The sequence below is a fragment of the Bombina bombina genome, chromosome 7 (assembly GCF_027579735.1).
Source record: "Bombina bombina isolate aBomBom1 chromosome 7, aBomBom1.pri, whole genome shotgun sequence".
In the NCBI taxonomy this organism is placed as follows: Eukaryota; Metazoa; Chordata; class Amphibia; order Anura; family Bombinatoridae; genus Bombina; species Bombina bombina.
The window spans coordinates 319,709,919-319,733,916 of NC_069505.1; the positions used below are offsets into that span (position 1 = coordinate 319,709,919).

A 23,998-nucleotide genomic window follows, 5' to 3' on the forward strand; every position below is an offset into this window, starting at 1 on the left:
CCTGTCTTGATACTATATTATTGTTTGTAAAATTTGTCTTTTTTGGGGGCAGGGGGTGGTAAATAAGCAATTTTTCATAAATAGCTTGTGATCTTTTTCTTTAACACTTATATGATGTGTATATATATATGATAATCGAAACCCTTTCAGCCATAAATGCACAAATAAAAATTAACGGGACACTAGGTTAAAATTAAACTTTCATGATTCATATGCAACATGCAATTTTAGCCCCTAATGACATAGATCTACGTCATGCGGTACATAGCCAATCGTACCGCATAACATAGATCTACGTTGTAGCTTTGGGAAGCTCCAGCAGACTCAGTTGTCAAGTTACAGCCAAGAGCTGCTGTTCCTGAGTTGCAGGCGTTTGTCTTCATGTGGTAACGGAGCACAATTCATGTTACCATATGAAGGCAGATAGACCGTGTCACTGTCTGTAACGATCTCCGTTAGTGCCAGTTGGAGGGAAGGCGGGTGAGAGCGGCTTAGTGGCAGAGGGGGGGCCTATACTGCAGAAAAAATATTTTAAAGGGAGAGTGAGGGATGCGGTGCTACACTATAAAAAAAAAAGGTTGGGATGAGGAATGGGGGCCCCTAAAAAACAGCTATAATTTGGGAATTGGCAGACAGCTGCCTGTACCAAAGATGGCCTCCATTATTGTGCGGTTGGAGGGTTAGAGAGCTGTTAGGAGGGATCACTACACTACAGAAAAAAATAATTATAAAGAAAACAAAAGCCCTAAACTGCATACTGGCAGGCGGTCTCTGCCAGTACCTAAGATGGTTGGGATGAGTGTGGGTGGGGGGAGAGCTATTTGGGAAGTGCATTCAGATCCTTCGTTAGGATCCGAATGAGGAAGAAAGCGACTGCTTGTAAAAGCCCAACACACTAAGATCTGGATTTTCACAGATGTTAAAGGGACATGAAACCCAAAAATTTTCTTTCATGATTTAGGTAGAACATACAATTTTAAACAACTTTCTAGTTTACTTCTAGTATCAAATTTGTTTAATTCTCTTGGTATCATTTGTTGAAGAAGCAGCAATGCACTACTGGTTTCTAACTGAACACATGGGTGAGATAATGACAATCGGTATATATATGCAGCCATGAATCAGCAGCTTGAACCTAGGTTCTTTGCTGCTCCTGAGCTTTCCTAGATAAATCTTTCAGCAAAGGATAACAAGAGAAGGAAGTATATTAAATAGAAGTAAATTGGAAAGTTATTTAAAATTGTATCTTCCGTCTAAATCATGAAAGAAGTTTTTTGGGTTTCATGTCCCTTTAATGTTTTGAACTTCCACAAGAAGAAACCTAGTTTTAAAAAGTTCCTGAAGGCTACGAGTGGCTTCCTTCCTTTCCGCACTCGGATTCTAGCGAAGGATCCAAATGCACATTTGTAAAGAATACCAAGAAAATTAAACTAAGTTGGAAAGTTGTTAAAAAATGTTGGGTTTCATGGCCTTTTTAGTATCAGTTTAGTTTTTTTTGTCATATCAACTACTGAAAAATTAAAAATCATAATAGTGACTCATTATTACTTAAAGGAACACTAACACCTTGAGTATTTTCTAATTCTCAGAGCTTGAAATGCTCCCTGCTGCCTTCTCAAGGTTAACCCTTCTACATTTATTTCTCAAATTAACTTTAACTGCAAAACAATGTACCTAATACTAACATTATGAAGGTAACTAGCCTTGTTGTCTGTAGACTAAAGCCCAGATTGGCTTCTCAAATTAGGCAAATGGGGGTGGAGTTTTGCTATTGATAAATAATTACTACAATTACAACTGTGTTATTTAAATTACCCTTTTGGATTTTTTTGTCATGTGCTTACATTAAAGGGGATATTTAGATATATATCTTGAACTAATCACTACATTATTAAATACTTTAACGTAAAAAAGAATGTTTTAAAAACATTTAAAACTGTAGTTGTATTACTACATTTTGCATTCCATGGTCATACCCCTTGAAAAACTACTGGAGTGATACTTTTTTTAATCACTATTGTAGCCAGTTTGGAACAGATATTAATTAGACACTTCACTGATTAAGCAATCACTGCACAGCACAACTAAACATTTTTTTTATCAACCCCTTAATGACCCAGTTGAGTTTTGCAGAATGCCGCTCCTGGCTCTACTGAGCATGTCTGATTTTTTCTAAAGCGCATTGGGAGCACACTGTCTGGTCACAGCACGCCCGATCGCCTCATTAAAATAAATGTAGCTTGCTCCCAGAGCGGGAGCGAGCTACATTCATTTTAATGGCGCGATCGGGTGCACTGTGACTAAGAAAAAACAGACCTGCTCAGTAGAAACTCAACTTCATAGTAAAATATATAAGGAACACTTTGTTGTATATACTTGGCGTTAAGCTAATGTTATATAATTTTGCACTTTGTGCAGAATTATCTAACATTATTTTGTAGGTTTACTGCCCCTTTAAGGAAAATGACAGCTGATGTACAGGGTTTAAAACCTCTTTGGAGAATATTTAATAATCTGCATTTGCAGCATTTTAGTGAGCCTGCAACCACAAATTTAAGAAGCAGAAACTGCTTCTTTATCTTCTCCGATACCTAAGTGGTGACAAGATAAATCGCCCCAGCACTCGCTTGTTCGTGGTGATTGACATGCCCTGCTCTAAGCTATGCGCTTTCATTATTTATTTTAGAAAAAAACAGAGCAAAATATCAGCACATACAAATATTCCTCATACGCTAAAATATTTGTAAATATTTTTATTAAAAAAAAGATTCATTATAAAATATATTTCACATATATATCAGCAGACAAAATGACATTCACATGTCAAACATATATTTAAATGAGACAAGCAGCTGTTTTATCCCTGTGATATACCCCCCAATATGCGAATGAAATCAAGAGACAAATTATTTTTAATTTGAAAATATCTGCTTGTTTTAGTTTTTCTCCTATCAGCATTTTTAATATATATAAAAAAGAAACTTTAATAAGGTTTAAGTAATCTATTTTTAAAGAATATAATAGACTATTTACCTATTGATATATTATTTTGACATTAGGTGGTGCCCTCTATTGTTTAATCTTTTCATTATTTATTTTGCCTAGTTTTCCTGTACATTTAATCAGAAAAGTGTAGTTTTTCAACTACTCTAGCTGGTAAAATTTGTATTCTTTAATCTTTCTTTTGTACTAATTTTTAATATAAACCAGGCAGGCACAACTACAAAGTATGTTAACTTGGGCAGTGCTGTAAATATCAAGAATAATTGTTCTGGATGAGAGACTGCATGCACTACACCTTTGTTGCAATTATTATACAGAATCAACACTGTTTCAAGAGGGTATACCTATGTGGTGTTCGTGCCTTATTATACAGCATTTACAGACTAAAACTTTAAAAAGGCTGTACGTTGCCATAAAGCTATACAGATATTATTGGTAGCAACATCCAGGGAAGCCACATGGGCATATACAGGGCCGTCTTTAACACAGGGCAAAAGGGGCAGCTGCCCAGGGCCCAGTCTTTGTTGAGGGGCCCAAGAGTCCTAAAAAAAAAAAAAAAAATGTTTTTGGTTCATGCCAGACTGCTTATGTCATGTGATATGGGACACACACACAGTCAGTCCTAATACTGTCACAGTCAAGTTATCTGCTTATATTTATTTGTAAGAAATTGCCAGACCGTACCGGTGTTATGTGACATGCCAAACTAGTGCAATGTGCTGTTTTAGATGTGCACTGTGCAGCACTGAATGCTAAGCCCTAACTTGGCATCCAGCCAATCCCACTGCATCAGAAAAGATCATGCTGGGGTTACCACTGTTACCAGGTGACTGCTCTGTGGTGGGGATTGTTTCTGGCTAGGGCTGACTATAGGCGCATGCAGCAGAAAGCTGGAACGACAGGCACGTGAGGATTTGAGCATCTGTGCAGCTGCACACACTGCTCTCTTCAGTCTTGAGGCTGTGTGACTCATCTCACACTGTATCCATGCAGCCTTGGGCAGACAGCATCCAGTCTACTGGTCCCCTTAGCCCTGCCCTTTCTGCTGTGGCCCTAAGATCAACTAACTGAAGTTTGTTAGGGAAACAGTGCTTTGTAGAAAGGTGTCAGTGGGAAGAATAAGTGAGTGCACACATGCCCCTCCCCCATGCAACATTGTCTAGTGCAGGGTGAGAGGGAACTTGTTCCTAGCAAAGAAGTGACATGTGCTGCTGTGGCTGATGTATAGTGTCATGCTGATGCTTCACACATTAAGGTAAGGTTTATTTTTATATTTTTTTCTCTCTGTCTCAGATTTTACAGCTTTCCATAGTAGTTCTGCTGTTCCAGTCAGTGAACTTATATTTGTCTGCACCTCCATGCTTCCTCCTCAGTCTTTACCTTGCTTCGCTCCTGTTGGCTGCCCTAAATCTCTTTAACCAGCTAACCTCACACCAGAATCACATTCAAAAGCATATTAAATTAATCCACAGTGGAGGAATTTATATATTTATTTATTTACTTATTAGTACTGCTTAGGTCCAGTTTCACATATTGCAATTTTTTTTAAATGATTAGCCCAGCAGTAGATGAGCCACTGCTGGGCTAATAATTTAAAAACAATTCTAAAATAAATTGATTTAGATGTTTTTTGGGATGTTGGGGTGGCGAGCGAAATTGCATGGGGGGAAGCCCAAGAAAATGTTTGCCCAGGGTCCAGTCAATATTAAAGACGGCCCTGGGCATATAATGTAAAGGAATTGAAAACTACAGAGAATAATGTGGATAGGTTTTTGGACATAATGGACATTATATAAAATATTGAGAAACTCTGACTCACTGACTTGAATGGATTTAAAGCAGTGTTTAAGTTAAAATAAATAAATTATGCGTGTGTATGTATGTGTGTGTTTAAAAAAATAACTTGTTTTCTTGCAAAATGTGCATTTAGACATTCTCATTGTAGCCACCTCCTATAGTTACATAAGTGCGCAGATATGCTGAGAACTTAAGTTGCATTCTACCTCTTCTGAGCATACGAAAGAAACTGACTTCATTTGTCTCTAGTATTCGCTGATCACAAGGCCGGATTGGCCTACCAGGAGATTTCCCGGTGGGCTGCAGTAGCTGGGGCTGGAAAGCTACAATTTAAAGTGGTGATTAATGAATGCAATTGGGTTGTAGGGTGCCTATATACCCCAGTAATCCCCTTTGAGAAAAATGGTGTGTGCGTCTTCTACTGACTCAACAAGTCTCTAGGGCTGCTTTTTTTTTTTTTTTAATGTTTTTATTGAGAAACATTACAGGTATCTATTCATCATCATTGAGAATAGTATAGCAGTTTTTACATCAACAATTAAACAAAATGGGGTATAGGGAAAAACCAGGTCATAGGAAAACAAAAGAAAGTTTTAGACAAAATAGAACGGGCCACATTCATGTAAGTGATAAGCAAATGAAAAAGTGATTAAGATGAGATCTTCTCACCATAAGCTCCATGTAATTAGCGTGATTATCAGTGAGATCTAACAAACAGACTGTATGTCACGGCTATTAGCGTATTTAGTGTTATATAGTGTAGAGTATTCCTCCCACAGAAAAGAGATAGATAAATAATCATCAAGTCTTTTGGAAATAGCAAAATGGTATTTTTCTAATAATATTGTTGAGGATACTACTTCTCTCCATTTGTCAATGGTGGGGGGTCCAGTTTTCTTCTAATTTTGAGGTATCAGTATTTTTGCACAATTTACCATAAGGTATAATAGTTATAGTGTAAGCTTGCAGTGTACCTTGGGGAATTTGTTAAATAGGAGTACGACTGGGTCAAGTGGTAGTGTGATTCCTATTACTTTTTTAATTTCACCTATTATATTAACCCAGAATGGAGTTATAAGAGGACAATCCCAACATATATGTATAAAAAACACAAAGAAAATCCAGCACTCTGACCCAATGTGTGTGCAAGCTGACACAGGATCACTGCAAAGATCCAAACAGATATCTCCAAAAAATGCAGCAGCACCACTTTTCATCAACCATAAAAAGTTCCTTTATTAGCACATAGTGGGAGCAGATAGAAAATAGAACAACGTTTCGGGTAGTCAACCCTTAGTCATGTTCACATCATGTTGACTACCCGAAACGTTGTTCTATTTTCTATCTGCTCCCACTATGTGCTAATAAAGGAACTTTTTATGGTTGATGAAAAGTGGTGCTGCTGCATTTTTTGGAGATACCATATATGTATAAACGTACCTGGGTTCCCACATTCTCTCCAGCATCCCATTGTTGTGTTCTTAAATATTGTGGATAATCTAACTGGTGTGAGATACCATCTGCATTGAAGTTTTATGTTCATCTAGGGCTGCTTTTTATTCCCAGTCTGGCCCTGGCTGATCAATAAATCAACTGATGTTGCTCTAGAACAGGGGTATTAAGTTCATTGTACCCGGGGGCCACTCACCAAATGTTCTTCTCCCATGGGGGCCACTTGAACAATATGCTCTGGAACTGAATATACTAGAAACTGGAAGGGACATTTACCCAAGTAGTAGTGCATAGTAGGAGTTGTAGTCCCCACTAGCAATACACAGTGTATATTTATCTTGTGAGTGCCAAGTGAAGTGATCATTCTGGAACTGAATAAAAAGTGACATCCAAACAGTGCACACTGGACAGTGCCTATATAGAACATCAACTTGGGGCCAAACTAATAATTTACCTAATAAAAAAGGAAGGGCCAAATTAAACTGTCTTGAGGGCCACATATGGTCCAGGACTGGTACTTTGAGACCACTGCTCTAGAAGATTTGTGACATTGAGCTAGATAAATCCTTCCTGTAGAGACTCCAGCCACCTGTGGGGCTGTGGCAGGAAGTAGTGGACCCTGCACAAATTAAGTTAAAAGAAATAAAAGGTAAAATCCTTTTAATATGATGAATAATACAAATTGCAGTGACTTAATACAGTAGAATTGCATAATTAACAAGTGCCTTTTCTTTAACAATTCTACAATTAATCTACACTTATGTATTCTCCTCTTCTGTTTGTCATTATTATAAATGGTTTAAATAGGGGTTTACATATGAAATTGAAGGTTAATCTGTAAAGCTGTTAAGGGTTTTCTAATGAGAAACATCAACATGGGGTACATATATATAAAAGAGAAAAAATAATACTATTCCATGTTAATTAAAAAATATGATGTATCTTATTTACACAAGAGACTCATCTTGCTTAAAAGCCTTGTCATTTCCGCTGCACACAAATCTTCTCTGTATTAAAAGATATGCAACATGGGGAAAATTTAACAAGATTGCAGGCAGACAAATTCGCAAGTAGAAAACCTTTCTGCCTGCAATCGCTGGGTAAACTTTATGATTTCACAAGAGATCTCTTGTGCAATCCAGATCTCAGGCAACCAATTGCGTGACAGCAGGGGGTATCGATCATCCTGAACGAGTGAGTATTGGGGTGATTTCTCTCGACCCCCCGGGGTAGCAGAGAGAATAAAGAAGCATTTTCTACTTATTATGTACAAGTAATGACTTAAAATAGAAGCCAAAATTGTATTTTGCATTTTCCAAGTTAAACTGAATTTCCCAGAGGAAAGTAGGTTTTCTGCAGAAACCAGTTGAGCTATTTCAAATAATGTTACTTTAAATATGGAAAATAGAACTTTGACCTTTGACACTAAGAAACTGTTATATAAAATAGGTCCCGCCGCAACAACTTGCGCATATTGGGGATTCCTGAGAGCGTCAAGCCCAGAGACCTTATTCACTTTATTGAAAATACCCTGCCCCTAGTGCTTAAACTCATCCCCAACATTTTTAAAGGTAGTGTGGAAAGGGCACATCGGGTGGGACCTGATAGACAGCAGGAGAGGGATAATGCGCAGCCCAGACAAGTGATGGTCAAGTTACTACATTTCCAATTGAAGGTAGAACTGCTACGTGCTTATAGAAACATGTCACCCGTAATTTTTGAAGGCTCTAAATTGCTCATTTTTCAGGATTATTCCTCAGAACTAATGAGGAAGCGTAAAGAATTTTCCCCGCTATGCTCGCGACTTAACTCAGAGGGTAGGCAGGTTTACCTTTTATACCCAGCCAGACTTAAACTGCTAACTCCCTCGGGCCCTAGATTCTTTGACTCCCCGCGGGAGGTTACAGAATACCTGGGAAGAGAACAAAATAGAAGAGGGAATAGCCCCAATGGCCCATCTCGCTCAGACCCGGGTTGAGAGGGTTTAGATCAATGGCCTTGATTAGGTCCAGGTTTCTCATTTGCAGGATAGTTGCCACATAGGCCTAATGACTGGTTATGATGTTTGTTTTTTGCACAAAATGTTTTCTTGTTATGTTTATCCGTGAACCTAGCTCATGGTATATGCTGATAATGTTCTTACTCCTGAAGTTTACTGCCATGAGGTATATGACAGTAATCCGGACAACAGGGCCGGTGCAGAGGGACTGCTACTGCTCCAACACTCAAAGCAATGTTAAGTTAGATAAGACACCCCATATTATAAGGTATCTTCTTTTTATTTCTATGGTAATAATGTTACAATATGTCAGTCAGATCATGTCAACAGATTGGAGGGTTTGCAGGTACCGATTCAACCTCTCTATTATAGTACTAAGATTGTTTAGTTGGGTTTATACGCTATCTTGGAACTGTTTATTTTGCCAATTCTCTGATATTACATATTTCACGATCTCTCTAAAGAATGGGACACTAGTTATACTCCTGGGAGTGGCGTCCCCGGACCCCGTTAGTTTAAATGCTCATGACAAATTTGATGAAATAAAGGACCTCCCCATTCTAGAGCACTTAACCTATCAGGATAATATCAAACTGATGGTTCTCCCTTTTTTTTTTTTTTTTTTTTTCTCTTTCCCTCTCCCTTCTCCTCTCTCTCCTTCTCTCCCCCCTCCCCCTCTTCTTTTCCTTCCTGCTTCCCCTGCCCTCTCTACGCCTTCTCTCGCTGCTTTCGGTCTGACGCTTGCCTTACCCCTCTCCGACTCCCCCCACTGGGGGAACGACTTGTACGGCCACCTTATAGCATTACTTAAATGGCTGTAAGATTAGTGACATGGAACGTAGGGGGAATTAACTCCCCTGCTAAGAGAAGCACCATATTGGCGCACTTGCGACGTTTGGGGACAGACATTGCCCTACTGCAGGAGACTCACCTCTCAGAGGTGGAACACGACAAACTCAGACGGGACTGGGTGGGAATGGTGGAACATGTCTCATACACCAACTCGAGCAGAGGTATAGCCATTCTATTTGGGAAAAGGGGGAACACTGAGATTTTAAACACCCACAAAGACAGTGAGGGACGCTTTTTAATAGTCAAAATTAGAACAAATCAAAAGATACTGGTAATCTGCAACATTTATGCCCCGAACTGCAAATCCACAGCTTTTTGGACCAGGCTCATCCAGACACTGTCCCCTTATCTTGGTCAGGATATCATACTCGGGGGAGATTTCAACCTAGCACCAAACCCTGTGTGTGACAAGTGGAGAGGCCCAGAGCGAGTATCGGGAGGCGGACAGCCTCGGGATTCTGGTGCCTTTGAAAAGAGGACCTTCTCTAGATTGTCGAACTCCTTGCAGTTAGTAGATGTATGGAGATTGCGGAATGCAGAAAGCAAGGACTTTACTTGTATCTCTAGAGCGTCGCCCACGGTGTCGCGGATAGACCTGTTCATGATTTCTTCCAATATCGTTCCAAGGGTTAACAAGGCCAAGATACACCAGGTAGTGGTCTCTGACCACGCACCAGTAGAACTCGTGATCTCTATGGGAGCAAGGATTGCCAACAAGCAGACTTTGCGATTCCCAGGCTTCTTGTACACCTCGGATGCTTTCCTGAAGCACTTAACACATGCCTGGAACGATTTTTACACGGATAATCAAGCCCACCGGGACAACCCAGAATTGTTCTGGAATACTGCGAAAGCAGTCCTGACTGGGGATATAATCTCCTATGTGGCCGCTCTACGGAAAAAGGCCCAGGCCAAATTACAGTCGCTACAATTAGCTCTCACGGAAGCCTATCAGGCCTATTGTGGCAAACCGTGCCAGACTTCTAAGGACAGATACCTGGCCAGTAAGAGCGAACTGGATGTGTTCCTTAACCATCAAGCAGTCGGTCAACTTCTTCGAAACAGCGCTAGGTTCTATAGAGAGGGGGACAGGTCGGGCAGGCTGCTGGCCTTACTGATAAATAAACAGACGGCTCGCAAGCCCATATCGGCCATTAAATACAGTAACAAAACCTACAAGACTCCGGAGTCCATTGTGCAGGCTTTGGCTCTATACTACTCTAACATATATACTAGCCAACAAGACTCTACTCCGGAAAGGGTGTCAGACTTTTGGAAGGACCTGGAGCTTCCTCAACTCAGAGATGAGCAACTTGAGGCTCTAAACTCCCCGATATCCCCTGAAGAGATTAAAAAAACAATCTCTTCCATGTCCAATGGGAAAGCAGCGGGTCCCGATGGCCTACCCATTGAATTCTTTAAAATGTTGAGGCCCCAAATTACCCCTACTTTAACTAAACTCTATAACCAGTACTATAAGAAAACGATTGCTCCCTCCCAGACATTTACGATGGCACATGTGTCGCTGATCTTGAAACCAGGAAAAGACCCCGGTCTTCCTGAATCATATCGCCCCATCTCCCTCCTCAATTCGGATTACAAGATACTTATGAAGATCTTGGCAGATAGATTAAAAGTAATCCTGACAGACATTATTCATCCGGACTAAACCGGATTTATGTACCGTAGAACCTCAGTGACGAACGTACGGAGAGTGCTACACACTATCGCGCATTTCGCATCGACCCCAGAACCCACTGAGGTGAGAGGGAACTCGGAAGCCTTCCTGCTATCCTTGGATGCAGAGAAGGCCTTCGATAGAGTAGAGTGGAGTCATCTCATCGATACCCTGCGGCGCTTTGGCTTTGCGGGCTCATTTCTTACTTATGTCAGAAATATCTATACATCCCCTTGGGTCCACATTATGGCTAACGGCCTATTCTCCCCACGCATCTCACTGCAAAGGGGTACACGCCAAGGATGCCCATTATCCCCCCTCCTCTTTAACATGGCCTTAGAGCCATTAGCCATCAAGTTACGCTCGGCATATCCGGGCATTCTAATAGGTCAGGAGAGACTACACATCGCACTATATGCGGACGATATGCTTCTATTCGTAGAGAATCCCGCCAAACATATCCCGAACGTCCTGGCGATAATTGAAGCCTTTGGATCTTTTTCAGGCTACAAGGTGAACAACACCAAATCGGAAATTTTGTGGTTACAAAAGGACAAGGTTCAACTGTTCCCCTACCCATTCCAGGAGGCCAAACCTACCTTGACCTACTTGGGTATTCAGTTATCCCCCAGTGGTCAAGCTCTGTATTGCGACAATATCAGCCAAGCATGTCGTGATGCCGCGGTCACGATGGACGGCTGGAGAAATCTGCCAGTCTCTCTTTCGGGGCGCATAAGTCTTGTTAAGATGGTGATTCTACCACGGCTACTGTACCCATTGCTGATGTTACCTTTTCTTATTAGCAGGAAAGACATGGCGGAGTATAATCGGGCCCTCTCGAAATTCTTATGGAAGGGAGGTAGACCGAGAATAGCTCTTGTGAAGTTATATTCACACCCTTCGGAAGGGGGGCTAGGCCTACCCAACCTAAGGTTGTATAACTGGGCAACACTTGGCCGCCTTATGATCGACTGGCAGCTGCAAACAACCCACTTCTACTCTCCAGAACTGGAGAGACAGGCCCTGGGTGGTCTTGATTTATCGGTCCTACCCTTCACCCCCCCAGTGTCCCACTCGCACAGCTTACGGACAGCTTCCTCTATGGGGACACAATGAGGGCCTGGCGACTAGCCCTCAAACAGGTCGGCCGCTGCTGTGTGGCGTCTAGAATGATTCCATTGCGAAACAACACTAACTTTCCCCCAGGAACAGACTCCTCTCCCTTTACCATGTGGGCCTCCAGAGGACTGAGCTCTGTTGGAGATGCTGTAGACCTGTCTAGGAAGTGCATTAAAACTTTCGCCGATCTTCAAACTCAATTTGGGCTACCAAGAACCCACTTTTACGCATACCTACAAATGAGACACTTTATAGACCATCTGATAAGAGGGGACCCACAATTCTGGGAGCCTCATGCATTTGTCAGAACTGTGTCCTCATTTAAATTAGGCAACTTTTCCATTTCGGAAATGTACAGAACGCTCTTAAGCTCCATTGACTCTAAAAACATAACTTTGTTGGCTGATAAATGGAGTGGGAGTGTGGAAAGGAAAGACCTCACGGAATTAATCCAGCAGAGCGTGATGTGCGCTCGGAGAGCGACTTTATCCATGTCCCTGAGGGAATCTCAGTTTAGATTACTACATAGGGATTATATTATCCCTCAAAGATTGACCAAGTGGAGACCCGGAGTAGTGAATGAATGTAGCAAGTGCAAATTGGCTAACCCAGACTTTCTTCACTTCTTTTACACATGCCCAAAGATCAGACAGTTCTGGGACAAGGTTGCCTTTTGGATTACGAGCGCCATTAAGCTTGGAGTTCAACTAGAAATAGAACAAATTTGCTTCTTGGAATGGCGTGATCTCTGTTTCAGAGATACTCTCTTATTGACTACCATTATTTTAATTGCTAGGAAGACCATCTTGAGTGTCTGGGCAGAGAGTACTAGCCCCACCTTCAATGCATTCAAACACCGATTACACAAACAATTGCTTATTGAACAGCTAGACACTAAACTAGATACTACTAGGAGACTTAAACAGTTTATACTTAAATGGCGACGATACATCGAATCATTGAGCTTGGACTCCCAGAGACTAATTTTAAACCCCTTTGCACATACTGAATACATGCTGACAGCATCCCTAAGAGGCGAGTGGGGATTCTTGTACCAACCACGCGATAATGGGGTGGGAGAGAGGGAAAACATGACCATATAAACGCTCATAGGTGACTCTAGGACCCTATCCACTACAGCCTTCACCCTCTTCCCCTTTTCTCTTCCCTTTCTCCAACATAGGTGTGTCCGGTCCACGGCGTCATCCTTACTTGTGGGATATTCTCTTCCCCAACAGGAAATGGCAAAGAGCCCAGCAAAGCTGGTCACATGATCCCTCCTAGGCTCCGCCTACCCCAGTCATTCTCTTTGCCGTTGTACAGGCAACATCTCCACGGAGATGGCTTAGAGTTTTTTAGTGTTTAACTGTAGTTTTTCATTATTCAATCAAGAGTTTGTTATTTTCAAATAGTGCTGGTACGTACTATTTACTCAGAAACAGAAAAGAGATGAAGAATTCTGTTTGTATGAGGAAAATGATTTTAGCAACCGTAACTAAAATCCATGGCTGTTCCACACAGGACTGTTGAGAGCAATTAACTTCAGTTGGGGGAACAGTTTGCAGTCTCTTGCTGCTTGAGGTATGACACATTCTAACAAGACGATGTAATGCTGGAAGCTGTCATTTTCCCTATGGGATCCGGTAAGCCATGTTTATTACGATTGTAAATAAGGGCTTCACAAGGGCTTATTTAAACTGTAGACTTTTTCTGGGCTAAATCGATTGATTATTAACACATATTTAGCCTTGAGGAATCATTTTATCTGGGTATTTTGATATAATAATATCGGCAGGCACTGTTTTAGACACCTTATTCTTTAGGGGCTTTCCCCAAGCATAGGCAGAGTCTCATTTTCGCGCCGGTGTTGCGCACTTGTTTTTGAGAGGCATGGCATGCAGTCGCATGTGAGAGGAGCTCTGATACTTATAAAAGACTTATGAAGGCGTCATTTGGTATCGTATTCCCCTTTGGGTTTGGTTGGGTCTCAGCAAAGCAGATACCAGGGACTGTAAAGGGGTTTAAAGCTTAAAACGGCTCCGGTTCCGTTATTTTAAGGGTTAAAGCTTCCAAAATTGGTGTGCAATATTTTCAAGGCTTTAAGACGCTGTGGTGAAAATTTGGTGAATTTTGAACAATTCCTTCATGTTTTTTCGCAATTGCAGTAATAAAGTGTGTTCAGTTTAAAATTTAAAGTGACAGTAACGGTTTTATTTTAAAACGTTTTTTGTACTTTCTGATCAAGTTTATGCCTGTTTAACATGTCTGAACTACCAGATAGACTGTGTTCTGAATGTGGGGAAGCCAGAATTCCTATTCATTTAAATAAATGTGATTTATGTGATAATGACAATGATGCCCAAGATGATTCCTCAAGTGAGGGGAGTAAGCATGGTACTGCATCATTCCCTCCTTCGTCTACACGAGTCTTGCCCACTCAGGAGGCCCCTAGTACATCTAGCGCGCCAATACTCCTTACTATGCAACAATTAACGGCTGTAATGGATAATTCTGTCAAAAACATTTTAGCCAAAATGAACCCTTGTCAGCGTAAGCGTGGCTGCTCTGTTTTAGTTACTAAAGAGCATGACGACGCTGATATTAATATCTCTGAAGGGCCCCTAACCCAATCTGAGGGGGCCAGGGAGGTTTTGTCTGAGGGAGAAATTACTGATTTAGGGAACATTTCTCAGCAGGCTGAATCTGATGTGATTGCATTTAAATTTAAATTGGAACATCTCCGCATTTTGCTTAAGGAGGTATTATCCACTCTGGATGATTGTGAAAATTTAGTCATCCCAGAGAAACTATGTAAAATGGACAAGTTCCTAGAGGTGCCGGGGCTCCCAGAAGCTTTTCCTATACCCAAGCGGGTGGCGGACATTGTTAATAAAGAATGGGAAAGGCCCGGTATTCCTTTCGTCCCTCCCCCCATATTTAAAAAATTGTTTCCTATGGTCGACCCCAGAAAGGACTTATGGCAGTCAGTCCCCAAGGTCGAGGGAGCGGTTTCTACTTTAAACAAACGCACCACTATTCCAATAGAGGATATTTGTGCTTTCAAAGATCCTATGGATAAAAAATTAGAAGGTTTGCTTAAAAAGATGTTTGTTCAGCAGGGTTACCTTCTACAACCCATTTCATGCATTGTCCCTGTCACTACTGCCGCATATTTCTGGTTTGATGAACTGCTTAAGGTGCTCGATAGTGACTCTCCTCCTTATGAGGAGATTATGGACAGAATCAATGCTCTCAAATTGGCTAATTCTTTCACTCTAGACGCCTCTTTGCAATTGGCTAAGTTAGCGGCTAAGAACTCTGGGTTTGCTATTGTGGCGCGCAGAGCGCTTTGGTTGAAATCTTGGTCGGCTGATGCGTCTTCCAAGAACAAGCTACTAAACATTCCTTTCAAGGGGAAAACGTTGTTTGGTCCTGACTTGAAAGAGATTATCTCTGATATCACGGGGGGTAAGGGCCACGCCCTTCCTCAGGATCGGCCTTTCAAGGCAAAAAATAGACCTAATTTTCGTCCCTTTCGTAAAAACGGACCAGCCCAAGGTGCTACGTCCTCTAAGCAAGAGGGTAATACTTCTCAGGCCAAGCCAGCTTGGAGACCAATGCAAGGCTGGAACAAGGGAAAGCAGGCCAAGAAACCTGCCACTGCTACCAAGACAGCATGAAATATTGGCCCCCGATCCGGGACCGGATCTGGTGGGGGGCAGACTCTCTCTCTTCGCTCAGGCTTGGGCAAGAGATGTTCTGGATCCTTGGGCGCTAGAAATAGTCTCCCAGGGTTATCTTCTGGAATTCAAGGGACTTCCCCCAAGGGGGAGGTTCCACAGGTCGCAGTTGTCTTCAGACCACATAAAAAGACAGGCGTTCTTACATTGTGTAGAAGACCTGTTAAAAATGGGAGTGATTCATCCTGTTCCATTAAGAGAACAAGGGATGGGGTTCTACTCCAATCTGTTCATAGTTCCCAAAAAAGAGGGAACGTTCAGACCAATCCTAGATCTCAAGATCTTAAACAAATTTCTCAAGGTCCCATCGTTCAAGATGGAAACCATTCGAACTATCCTTCCTTCCATCCAGGAAGGTCAATTCATGACCACGGTGGATTTAAAGGATGCGTATCTACATATTCCTATCCACAAGGAACATCATCGGTTCCTAAGGTTTGCATTCCTGGACAAACATTACCAGTTCGTGGCGCTTCCTTTCGGATTAGCCACTGCTCCAAGGATTTTCACAAAGGTACTAGGGTCCCTTCTAGCGGTGCTAAGACCAAGGGGCATTGCAGTAGTACCTTACCTGGACGACATTCTGATTCAAGCGTCGTCCCTTCCTCAAGCAAAGGCTCACACGGACATTGTCCTGGCCTTTCTCAGATCTCACGGCTGGAAAGTGAACGTGGAAAAGAGTTCTCTATCACCGTCAACAAGGGTTCCCTTCTTGGGAACAATTATAGACTCCTTAGAAATGAGGATCTTTCTAACAGAGGCCAGAAAAACAAAGCTTCTGGACTCTTGTCGGATACTTCATTCCGTTCCTCTTCCTTCCATAGCTCAGTGCATGGAAGTGATCGGTTTGATGGTGGCGGCGATGGACATAGTTCCTTTTGCGCGCATTCATCTAAGACCATTACAACTGTGCATGCTCAGTCAGTGGAATGGGGACTATACAGACTTGTCTCCGAAGATACAAGTAAATCAGAGGACCAGAGACTCACTCCGTTGGTGGCTGTCCCTGGACAATCTGTCTCAAGGGATGATGTTCCACAGACCAGAGTGGGTCATTGTCACGACCGACGCCAGTCTGATAGGCTGGGGCGCGGTCTGGGGATCCCTGAAAGCTCAGGGTCTTTGGTCTCGGGAAGAATCTCTTCTACCGATAAATATTCTGGAACTGAGAGCGATATTCAATGCTCTCCAGGCCTGGCCCCAGCTTGCGAGGACCAGGTTCATACGGTTTCAATCAGACAACATGACGACTGTTGCGTACATCAACCATCAGGGGGGAACAAGAAGTTCCCTAGCGATGGAAGAAGTAACCAAAATTATTCTTTGGGCGGAGTCTCACTCCTGCCACCTGTCTGCTATCCACATCCCAGGAGTGGAAAATTGGGAAGCGGATTTTCTGAGTCGGCAGACATTGCATCCGGGGGAGTGGGAACTCCATCCGGAAATCTTTGCCCAAGTCACTCACCTGTGGGGCATTCCAGACATGGATCTGATGGCCTCTCGTCAGAACTTCAAAGTTCCTTGCTACGGGGCCAGATCCAGGGATCCCAAGGCGGCTCTAGTGGATGCACTAGTAGCACCTTGGACCTTCAAACTAGCTTATGTGTTCCCGCCATTTCCTCTCATCCCCAGGCTGATAGCCAGGATCAAGCAGGAGAGGGCGTCGGTGATCTTGATAGCTCCTGCGTGGCCACGCAGGACTTGGTATGCAGATCTGGTGAATATGTCATCGGCTCCACCTTGGAAGCTACCTTTGAGACGAGACCTTCTTGTTCAGGGTCCGTTCGAACATCCGAATCTGGTTTCACTCCAGCTGACTGCTTGGAGATTGAACGCTTGATTTTATCGAAGCGAGGATTCTCAGATCCTGTTATCGATACTCTTGTTCAGGCCAGAAAGCCTGTGACTAGAAAGATTTACCACAAAATTTGGAAAAAATATATCTGTTGGTGTGAATCTAAAGGATTCCCTTGGGACAAGGTTAAGATTCCTAGGATTCTATCCTTCCTTCAAGAAGGATTGGACAAAGGATTATCTGCTAGTTCCCTGAAGGGACAGATTTCTGCCTTGTCGGTATTACTTCACAAAAAGCTGGCAGCTGTGCCAGATGTTCAAGCCTTTGTTCAGGCTCTGGTTCGAATCAAGCCTGTTTACAAACCTTTGACTCCTCCTTGGAGTCTCAATTTAGTTCTTTCAGTTCTTCAGGGGGTTCCGTTTGAACCCTTACATTCCGTTGATATTAAGTTATTATCTTGGAAAGTTTTGTTTTTAGTTGCGATTTCTTCTGCTAGAAGAGTCTCAGAATTATCTGCTCTGCAGTGTTCTCCTCCTTATCTGGTGTTCCATGCAGATAAGGTGGTTTTACGTACTAAACCTGGTTTTCTTCCAAAAGTTGTTTCTAACAAAAACATTAACCAGGAGATTATCGTACCTTCTCTGTGTCCAAAACCAGTTTCAAAGAAGGAACGTTTGTTGCACAATTTGGATGTTGTTCGCGCTCTAAAATTCTATTTAGATGCTACAAAGGATTTTAGACAAACATCTTCCTTGTTTGTTGTTTATTCAGGTAAAAGGAGAGGTCAAAAAGCAACTTCTACCTCTCTCTCTTTTTGGATTAAAAGCATCATCAGATTGGCTTACGAGACTGCCGGACGGCAGCCTCCCGAAAGAATCACAGCTCATTCCACTAGGGCTGTGGCTTCCACATGGGCCTTCAAGAACGAGGCTTCTGTTGATCAGATATGTAGGGCAGCGACTTGGTCTTCACTGCACACTTTTACCAAATTTTACAAGTTTGATACTTTTGCTTCTTCTGAGGCTATTTTTGGGAGAAAGGTTTTGCAAGCCGTGGTGCCTTCCATTTAGGTGACCTGATTTGCTCCCTCCCTTCATCCGTGTCCTAAAGCTTTGGTATTGGTTCCCACAAGTAAGGATGACGCCGTGGACCGGACACACCTATGTTGGAGAAAACAGAATTTATGTTTACCTGATAAATTTCTTTCTCCAACGGTGTGTCCGGTCCACGGCCCGCCCTGGTTTTTTAATCAGGTCTGATATTTTATTTTCTTTAACTACAGTCACCACGGTACCATATGGTTTCTCCTATGCAAATATTCCTCCTTAACGTCGGTCGAATGACTGGGGTAGGCGGAGCCTAGGAGGGATCATGTGACCAGCTTTGCTGGGCTCTTTGCCATTTCCTGTTGGGGAAGAGAATATCCCACAAGTAAGGATGACGCCGTGGACCGGACACACCGTTGGAGAAAGAAATTTATCAGGTAAACATAAATTCTGTTTTTTTTTTTTTTTTTTTTTTTCATAGAGCAGGTACTATGACTATTACAAGTCTTGCCAAGAACCCAACAGATAACTTGCCATACGAAGGTGTCACAGTTAATTAATAGATGTATAGAAGTTCAGTTAAATTAATAATGTTCCCCAAATAGGGGAGGATGAAAAGAGGACAAGTAAAAGTTGGATTATGATATGATTCAAACTGTTGTTTTTTTCTTGTTTATTGAAGGCATGCATGTATCAGATGAACATTCCCTCTGTCAACTCCAGACCTGCGAGTCTGCATTGTATAAGTTTACATGTACTTGTATCCTTTTTCTTGTTCTCAATAAAAATAGTATTTTAAAAAAGAAACTGTTATATTTCCTGTTTTAAATGTGTATAACCTATTTTCTTTTGCCTTTTTAATTATTAGGTGGAAAGAGATCAGCCCTGGGTACTGGACCGGAGTTTTAAAAGGACGTGTGTGGACTCTGACGCAAACAGATGAACATATTTGGTACACAGTATACACCAAAGATGATTATGTTGAGGGGGATGAGACTCTGGCTGCAACAAAAAAGAAGAGACGGTTAAACCCAAAGAAAAATAAATCGCCTACAAAATTATTAAATACAAAACAAATCAAGCAGGACAAAGATGAAAGCTCACAAAATATTGAATTGGCTGATAATGACAAAGTCTCAACCAAAGACCCAGATATTTTACGTGATTACTTCCAACTGGATGTGACGCTGAGTGATCTTTACCAGCAGTGGGGAAAATCTGACCCCCACTTTAAAGAAGTATCAAAACATTTTTCAGGTACATAATGAAACAAAATTGATGACTAACCAAAAAAAAACTATTTTTAGCATCATTGCTATCGTTTTTTTTTAAAGTGCTGGAAAAAAATAAATTCCAAAGACGCTGGTGGAATTTTAAAAGTATTGAAATTCTTTTCTTTTTAAATTTGTTTTTAATGTACTTGAATTTATGAATATTTTGCTCAAGATAAAAGTTCTTCTTACAAGAGTAGGTCAAATGTTTATTTCCAAACTTATGGATTGGTCAAAAGTGTTTGCTTCTGTAAATAAATATAAAAATCTCTAGTACAGTCAGTGGTGGAGAAAACCTAGGATACTGGAACCTATGGTTCCCTAATCGTATTTGTGGTACATTCAAATTGTATTTCTGTAAATGCATTACATCCTCACTCTTTCATGTAAAATTTATGCTCATTCTTCACTTAGAACAAAGTAACTCTGCTTGCACATCTTTACTACTTTTATATCAAAGATGAAAAAATTTCAATAAATATTATATACAATGTATAAATGTACTGTATGTATAAGTATATGATACATGAACATAACACACCATGTCTTTTTTTACTGCCAAGTCTTTATAAATTCATATAGTAAATATATATATATATATATATATATATATATATATATATATATATATATATATATATATATATATATATATATATATATATAGGATAGTATCACAGAGTCAAGTTTGGCATCGTATACAATATGCTTCCTTAAAGGACCACTCAATGCAGTAGAATTGCATAATTAACAAGTGCTTGATAAAAAGACAGTGGTTTAACACCTACTCTTAATTTTAAACAAGCAGTAGATTTTGTTTTCTTTCATGTAATTAGCAAGAGTCCATGAGCTAGTGACGTATGGGATATACATTCCTACCAGGAGGGGCAAAGTTTCCCAAACCTCAAAATGCCTACAAATACACCCCTCACCACACCCACAAATCAGTTTTACAAACTTTGCCTCCTATGGAGGTGGTGAAGTAAGTTTGTGCTAGATTCTACGTTGATATGCGCTCCGCAGCAGGTTGGAGCCCGGTTTTCCTCTCAGCGTGCAGTGAATGTCAGAGGGATGTGAGGAGAGTATTGCCTGTTTGAATTCAATGATCTCCTGCTACGGGGTCTATTTCATAGGTTCTCTGTTATCGGTCGTAGAGATTCATCTCTTACCTCCCTTTTCAGATCGACGATATACTCTTATAAATATACCATTACCTCTGCTGATTTTCGTTTCAGTACTGGTTTGGCTTTCTACAAACATGTAGATGAGTGTCCTGGGGTAAGTAAGTCTTATTTTCTGTGACACTCTAAGCTATGGTTGGGCACTTTTTTAATAAAGTTCTAAATATATGTATTCAAACATTTATTTGCCTTGACTCAGGATGTTCAACATTCCTTATTTTCAGACAGTCAGTTTCATATTTGGGATAATGCATTTGAATCAATAATTTTTCTTACCTTAAAAATTTGACTTTTTTTCCCTGTGGGCTGTTAGGCTTGCAGGGGCTGAAAATGCTTAATTTTATTGCGTCATTTTTGGCGCTGACTTTTTTGGCGCAAAAAATGTTTTCTGTTTCCGGCGTCATACGTGTCGCCGGATGTTGCGTCATTTGTTGACGTTCTTTTGCGCCAAAAATGTCGGCGTTCCGGACCTGGCGTCATTTTTGGCGCCAAAAGCATTTAGGCGCCAAATAATGTGGGCGTCTTATTTGGCGCTAAAAAAATATGGGCGTCGCTTTTGTCTCCACATTATTTAAGTCTCATTTTTCTTTGCTTCTGGTTGCTAGAAGCTTGTTCCTTGGCATTTTTTCCCATTCCTGAAACTGTCATTTAAGGAATTTGATCAATTTTGCTTTATATGTTGTTTTTTCTCTTACATATTGCAAGATGTCTCACGTTGCATCTAAGTCAGAAGAAACTTCAGGAAAATCGCTGTCTGGTGCTGGAACTACCAAAGCTAAGTGTATCTGCTGTAAACTTTTGGTAGCTGTTCCTCCAGCTGTTGTTTGTATTAATTGTCATGACAAACTTGTTAATGCAGATAATATTTCCTTTAGTAATGTACCATAACCTGTTGCAGTTCCATCAACATCTAATGTTCAGAGTGTTCCTGATAACATAAGAGATTTTGTTTTTGAATCCATCAAGAAGGCTATGTCTGTTATTCCTCCTTCTAGTAAACATAAAAAATCTTTTAAAACTTCTCTTTATACAGATGAATTTTTAAATGAACATCATCATTCTGATTCTAATGACTCTTCTGGTTCAGAGGATTCTGTCTCAGAGGTTGATGCTGATAAATCTTCATATTTATTTAAAATGGAATTTATTCATTCTTTACTTAAAGAAGTACTAATTGCTTTAGAAATTGAGGATTCTGGTCCTCTTGATACTAAATCTAAACGTTTAGATAAGGTCTTTAAATCTCCTGTGGTTATTCCAGAAGTTTTTCCTGTTCCTGGTGCTATTTCTGAAGTAATTTCCAGAGAATGGAATAATTTGGGTAATTCATTTACTCCTTCTAAATGTTTTAAGCAATTATATCCTGTGCCGTCTGACAGATTAGAATTTTGGGACAAAATCCCTAAAGTTGATGGGGCTATTTCTACCCTTGCTAAACGTACTACTATTCCTACGTCAGATGGTACTTCGTTTAAGGATCCTTTAGATAGGAAAATTGAATCCTTTCTAAGAAAAGCTTATCTGTGTTCAGGTAATCTTCTTAGACCTGCTATATCATTGGCTGATGTTGCTGCAGCTTCAACTTTTTGGTTGGAAACTTTAGCGCAACAAGTAACAGATCATGATTCTCATAATATTATTATTCTTCTTCAACATGCTAATAATTTTATCTGTGATGCCATTTTTGATATTATCAGAGTTGATGTCAGGTTTATGTCTCTAGCTATTTTAGCTAGAAGAGCTTTATGGCTTAAAACTTGGAATGCTGATATGTCTTCTAAATCAACTCTACTTTCCATTTCTTTCCAGGGTAACAAATTATTTGGTTCTCAGTTGGATTCTATTATCTCAACTGTTACTGGTGGGAAAGGAACTTTTTTACCACAGGATAAAAAATCTAAGGGTAAAAACAGGGCTAATAATCGTTTTCGTTCCTTTCGTTTCAACAAAGAACAAAAGCCTGATCCTTCATCCTCAGGAGCAGTTTCAGTTTGGAAACCATCTCCAGTCTGGAATAAATCCAAGCCTTCTAGAAAAGCAAAGCCAGCTTCTAAGTCCACATGAAGGTGCGGCCCTCATTCCAGCTCAGCTGGTAGGGGGCAGGTTAAGTTTTTTCAAAGAAATTTGGATCAATTCTGTTCACAATCTTTGGATTCAGAACATTGTTTCAGAAGGGTACAGAATTGGTTTCAAGATAAGACCTCCTGCAAAGAGATTTTTTCTTTCCCGTGTCCCAGTAAATCCAGTGAAAGCTCTAGCATTTCTGAAATGTGTTTCAGATCTAGAGTTGGCTGGAGTAATTATGCCAGTTCCAGTTCTGGAACAGGGGCTGGGGTTTTATTCGAATCTCTTCATTGTACCAAAGAAGGAGAATTCCTTCAGACCAGTTCTGGATCTAAAAATATTGAATCGTTATGTAAGGATACCAACGTTCAAAATGGTAACTGTAACGGTAACTATCTTGCCTTTTGTTCAGCAAGGGCATTATATGTCCACAATAGATTTACAGGATGCATATCTGCATATTCCGATTCATCCAGATCATTATCAGTTCCTGAGATTCTCTTTCCTGGACAAGCATTACCAGTTTGTGGCTCTGCCGTTTGGCCTAGCTACAGCTCCAAGAATTTTTTCAAAGGTTCTCGGTGCCCTTCTGTCTGTAATCAGAGAACAGGGTATTGTGGTATTTCCTTATTTGAACGATATCTTGGTACTTGCTCAGTCTTCACATTTAGCAGAATCTCATACGAATCGACTTGTGTTGTTTCTTCAAGATCATGGTTGGAGGATCAATTCACTAAAAAGTTCATTGATTCCTCAGACAAGGGTAACCTTTCTGGGTTTCCAGATAGATTCAGTGTCCATGACTCTGTCTTTGACAGACAAGAGACGTCTAAAATTGATTTCAGCTTGTCGAAACCTTCAGTCACAATCATTCCCTTCGGTAGCCTTATGCATGGAAATTCTAGGTCTTATGACTGCTGCATCGGACGCGATCCCCTTTGCTCGTTTTCACATGCGACCTCTTCAGCTCTGTATGCTGAATCAATGGTGCAGGGATTACA

The 23,998-nt window shown here is 40.9% G+C and overlaps 1 protein-coding gene across 4 annotated transcripts in view; it reads left to right on the forward strand.

The window, feature by feature from the left end:
• Positions 1 to 23,998, forward strand: part of OGG1 (8-oxoguanine DNA glycosylase) — a 95,004-nt gene that overhangs the window by 6,094 nt on the left and 64,912 nt on the right. For all 4 annotated transcript variants that reach the window (XM_053720975.1, XM_053720976.1, XM_053720977.1 and 1 more), the window contains one exon: positions 19,350 to 19,738. In XM_053720975.1, the coding sequence (XP_053576950.1) occupies positions 19,350 to 19,738 (389 nt within the window). The remainder of the gene's footprint in view (positions 1 to 19,349; positions 19,739 to 23,998) is intronic.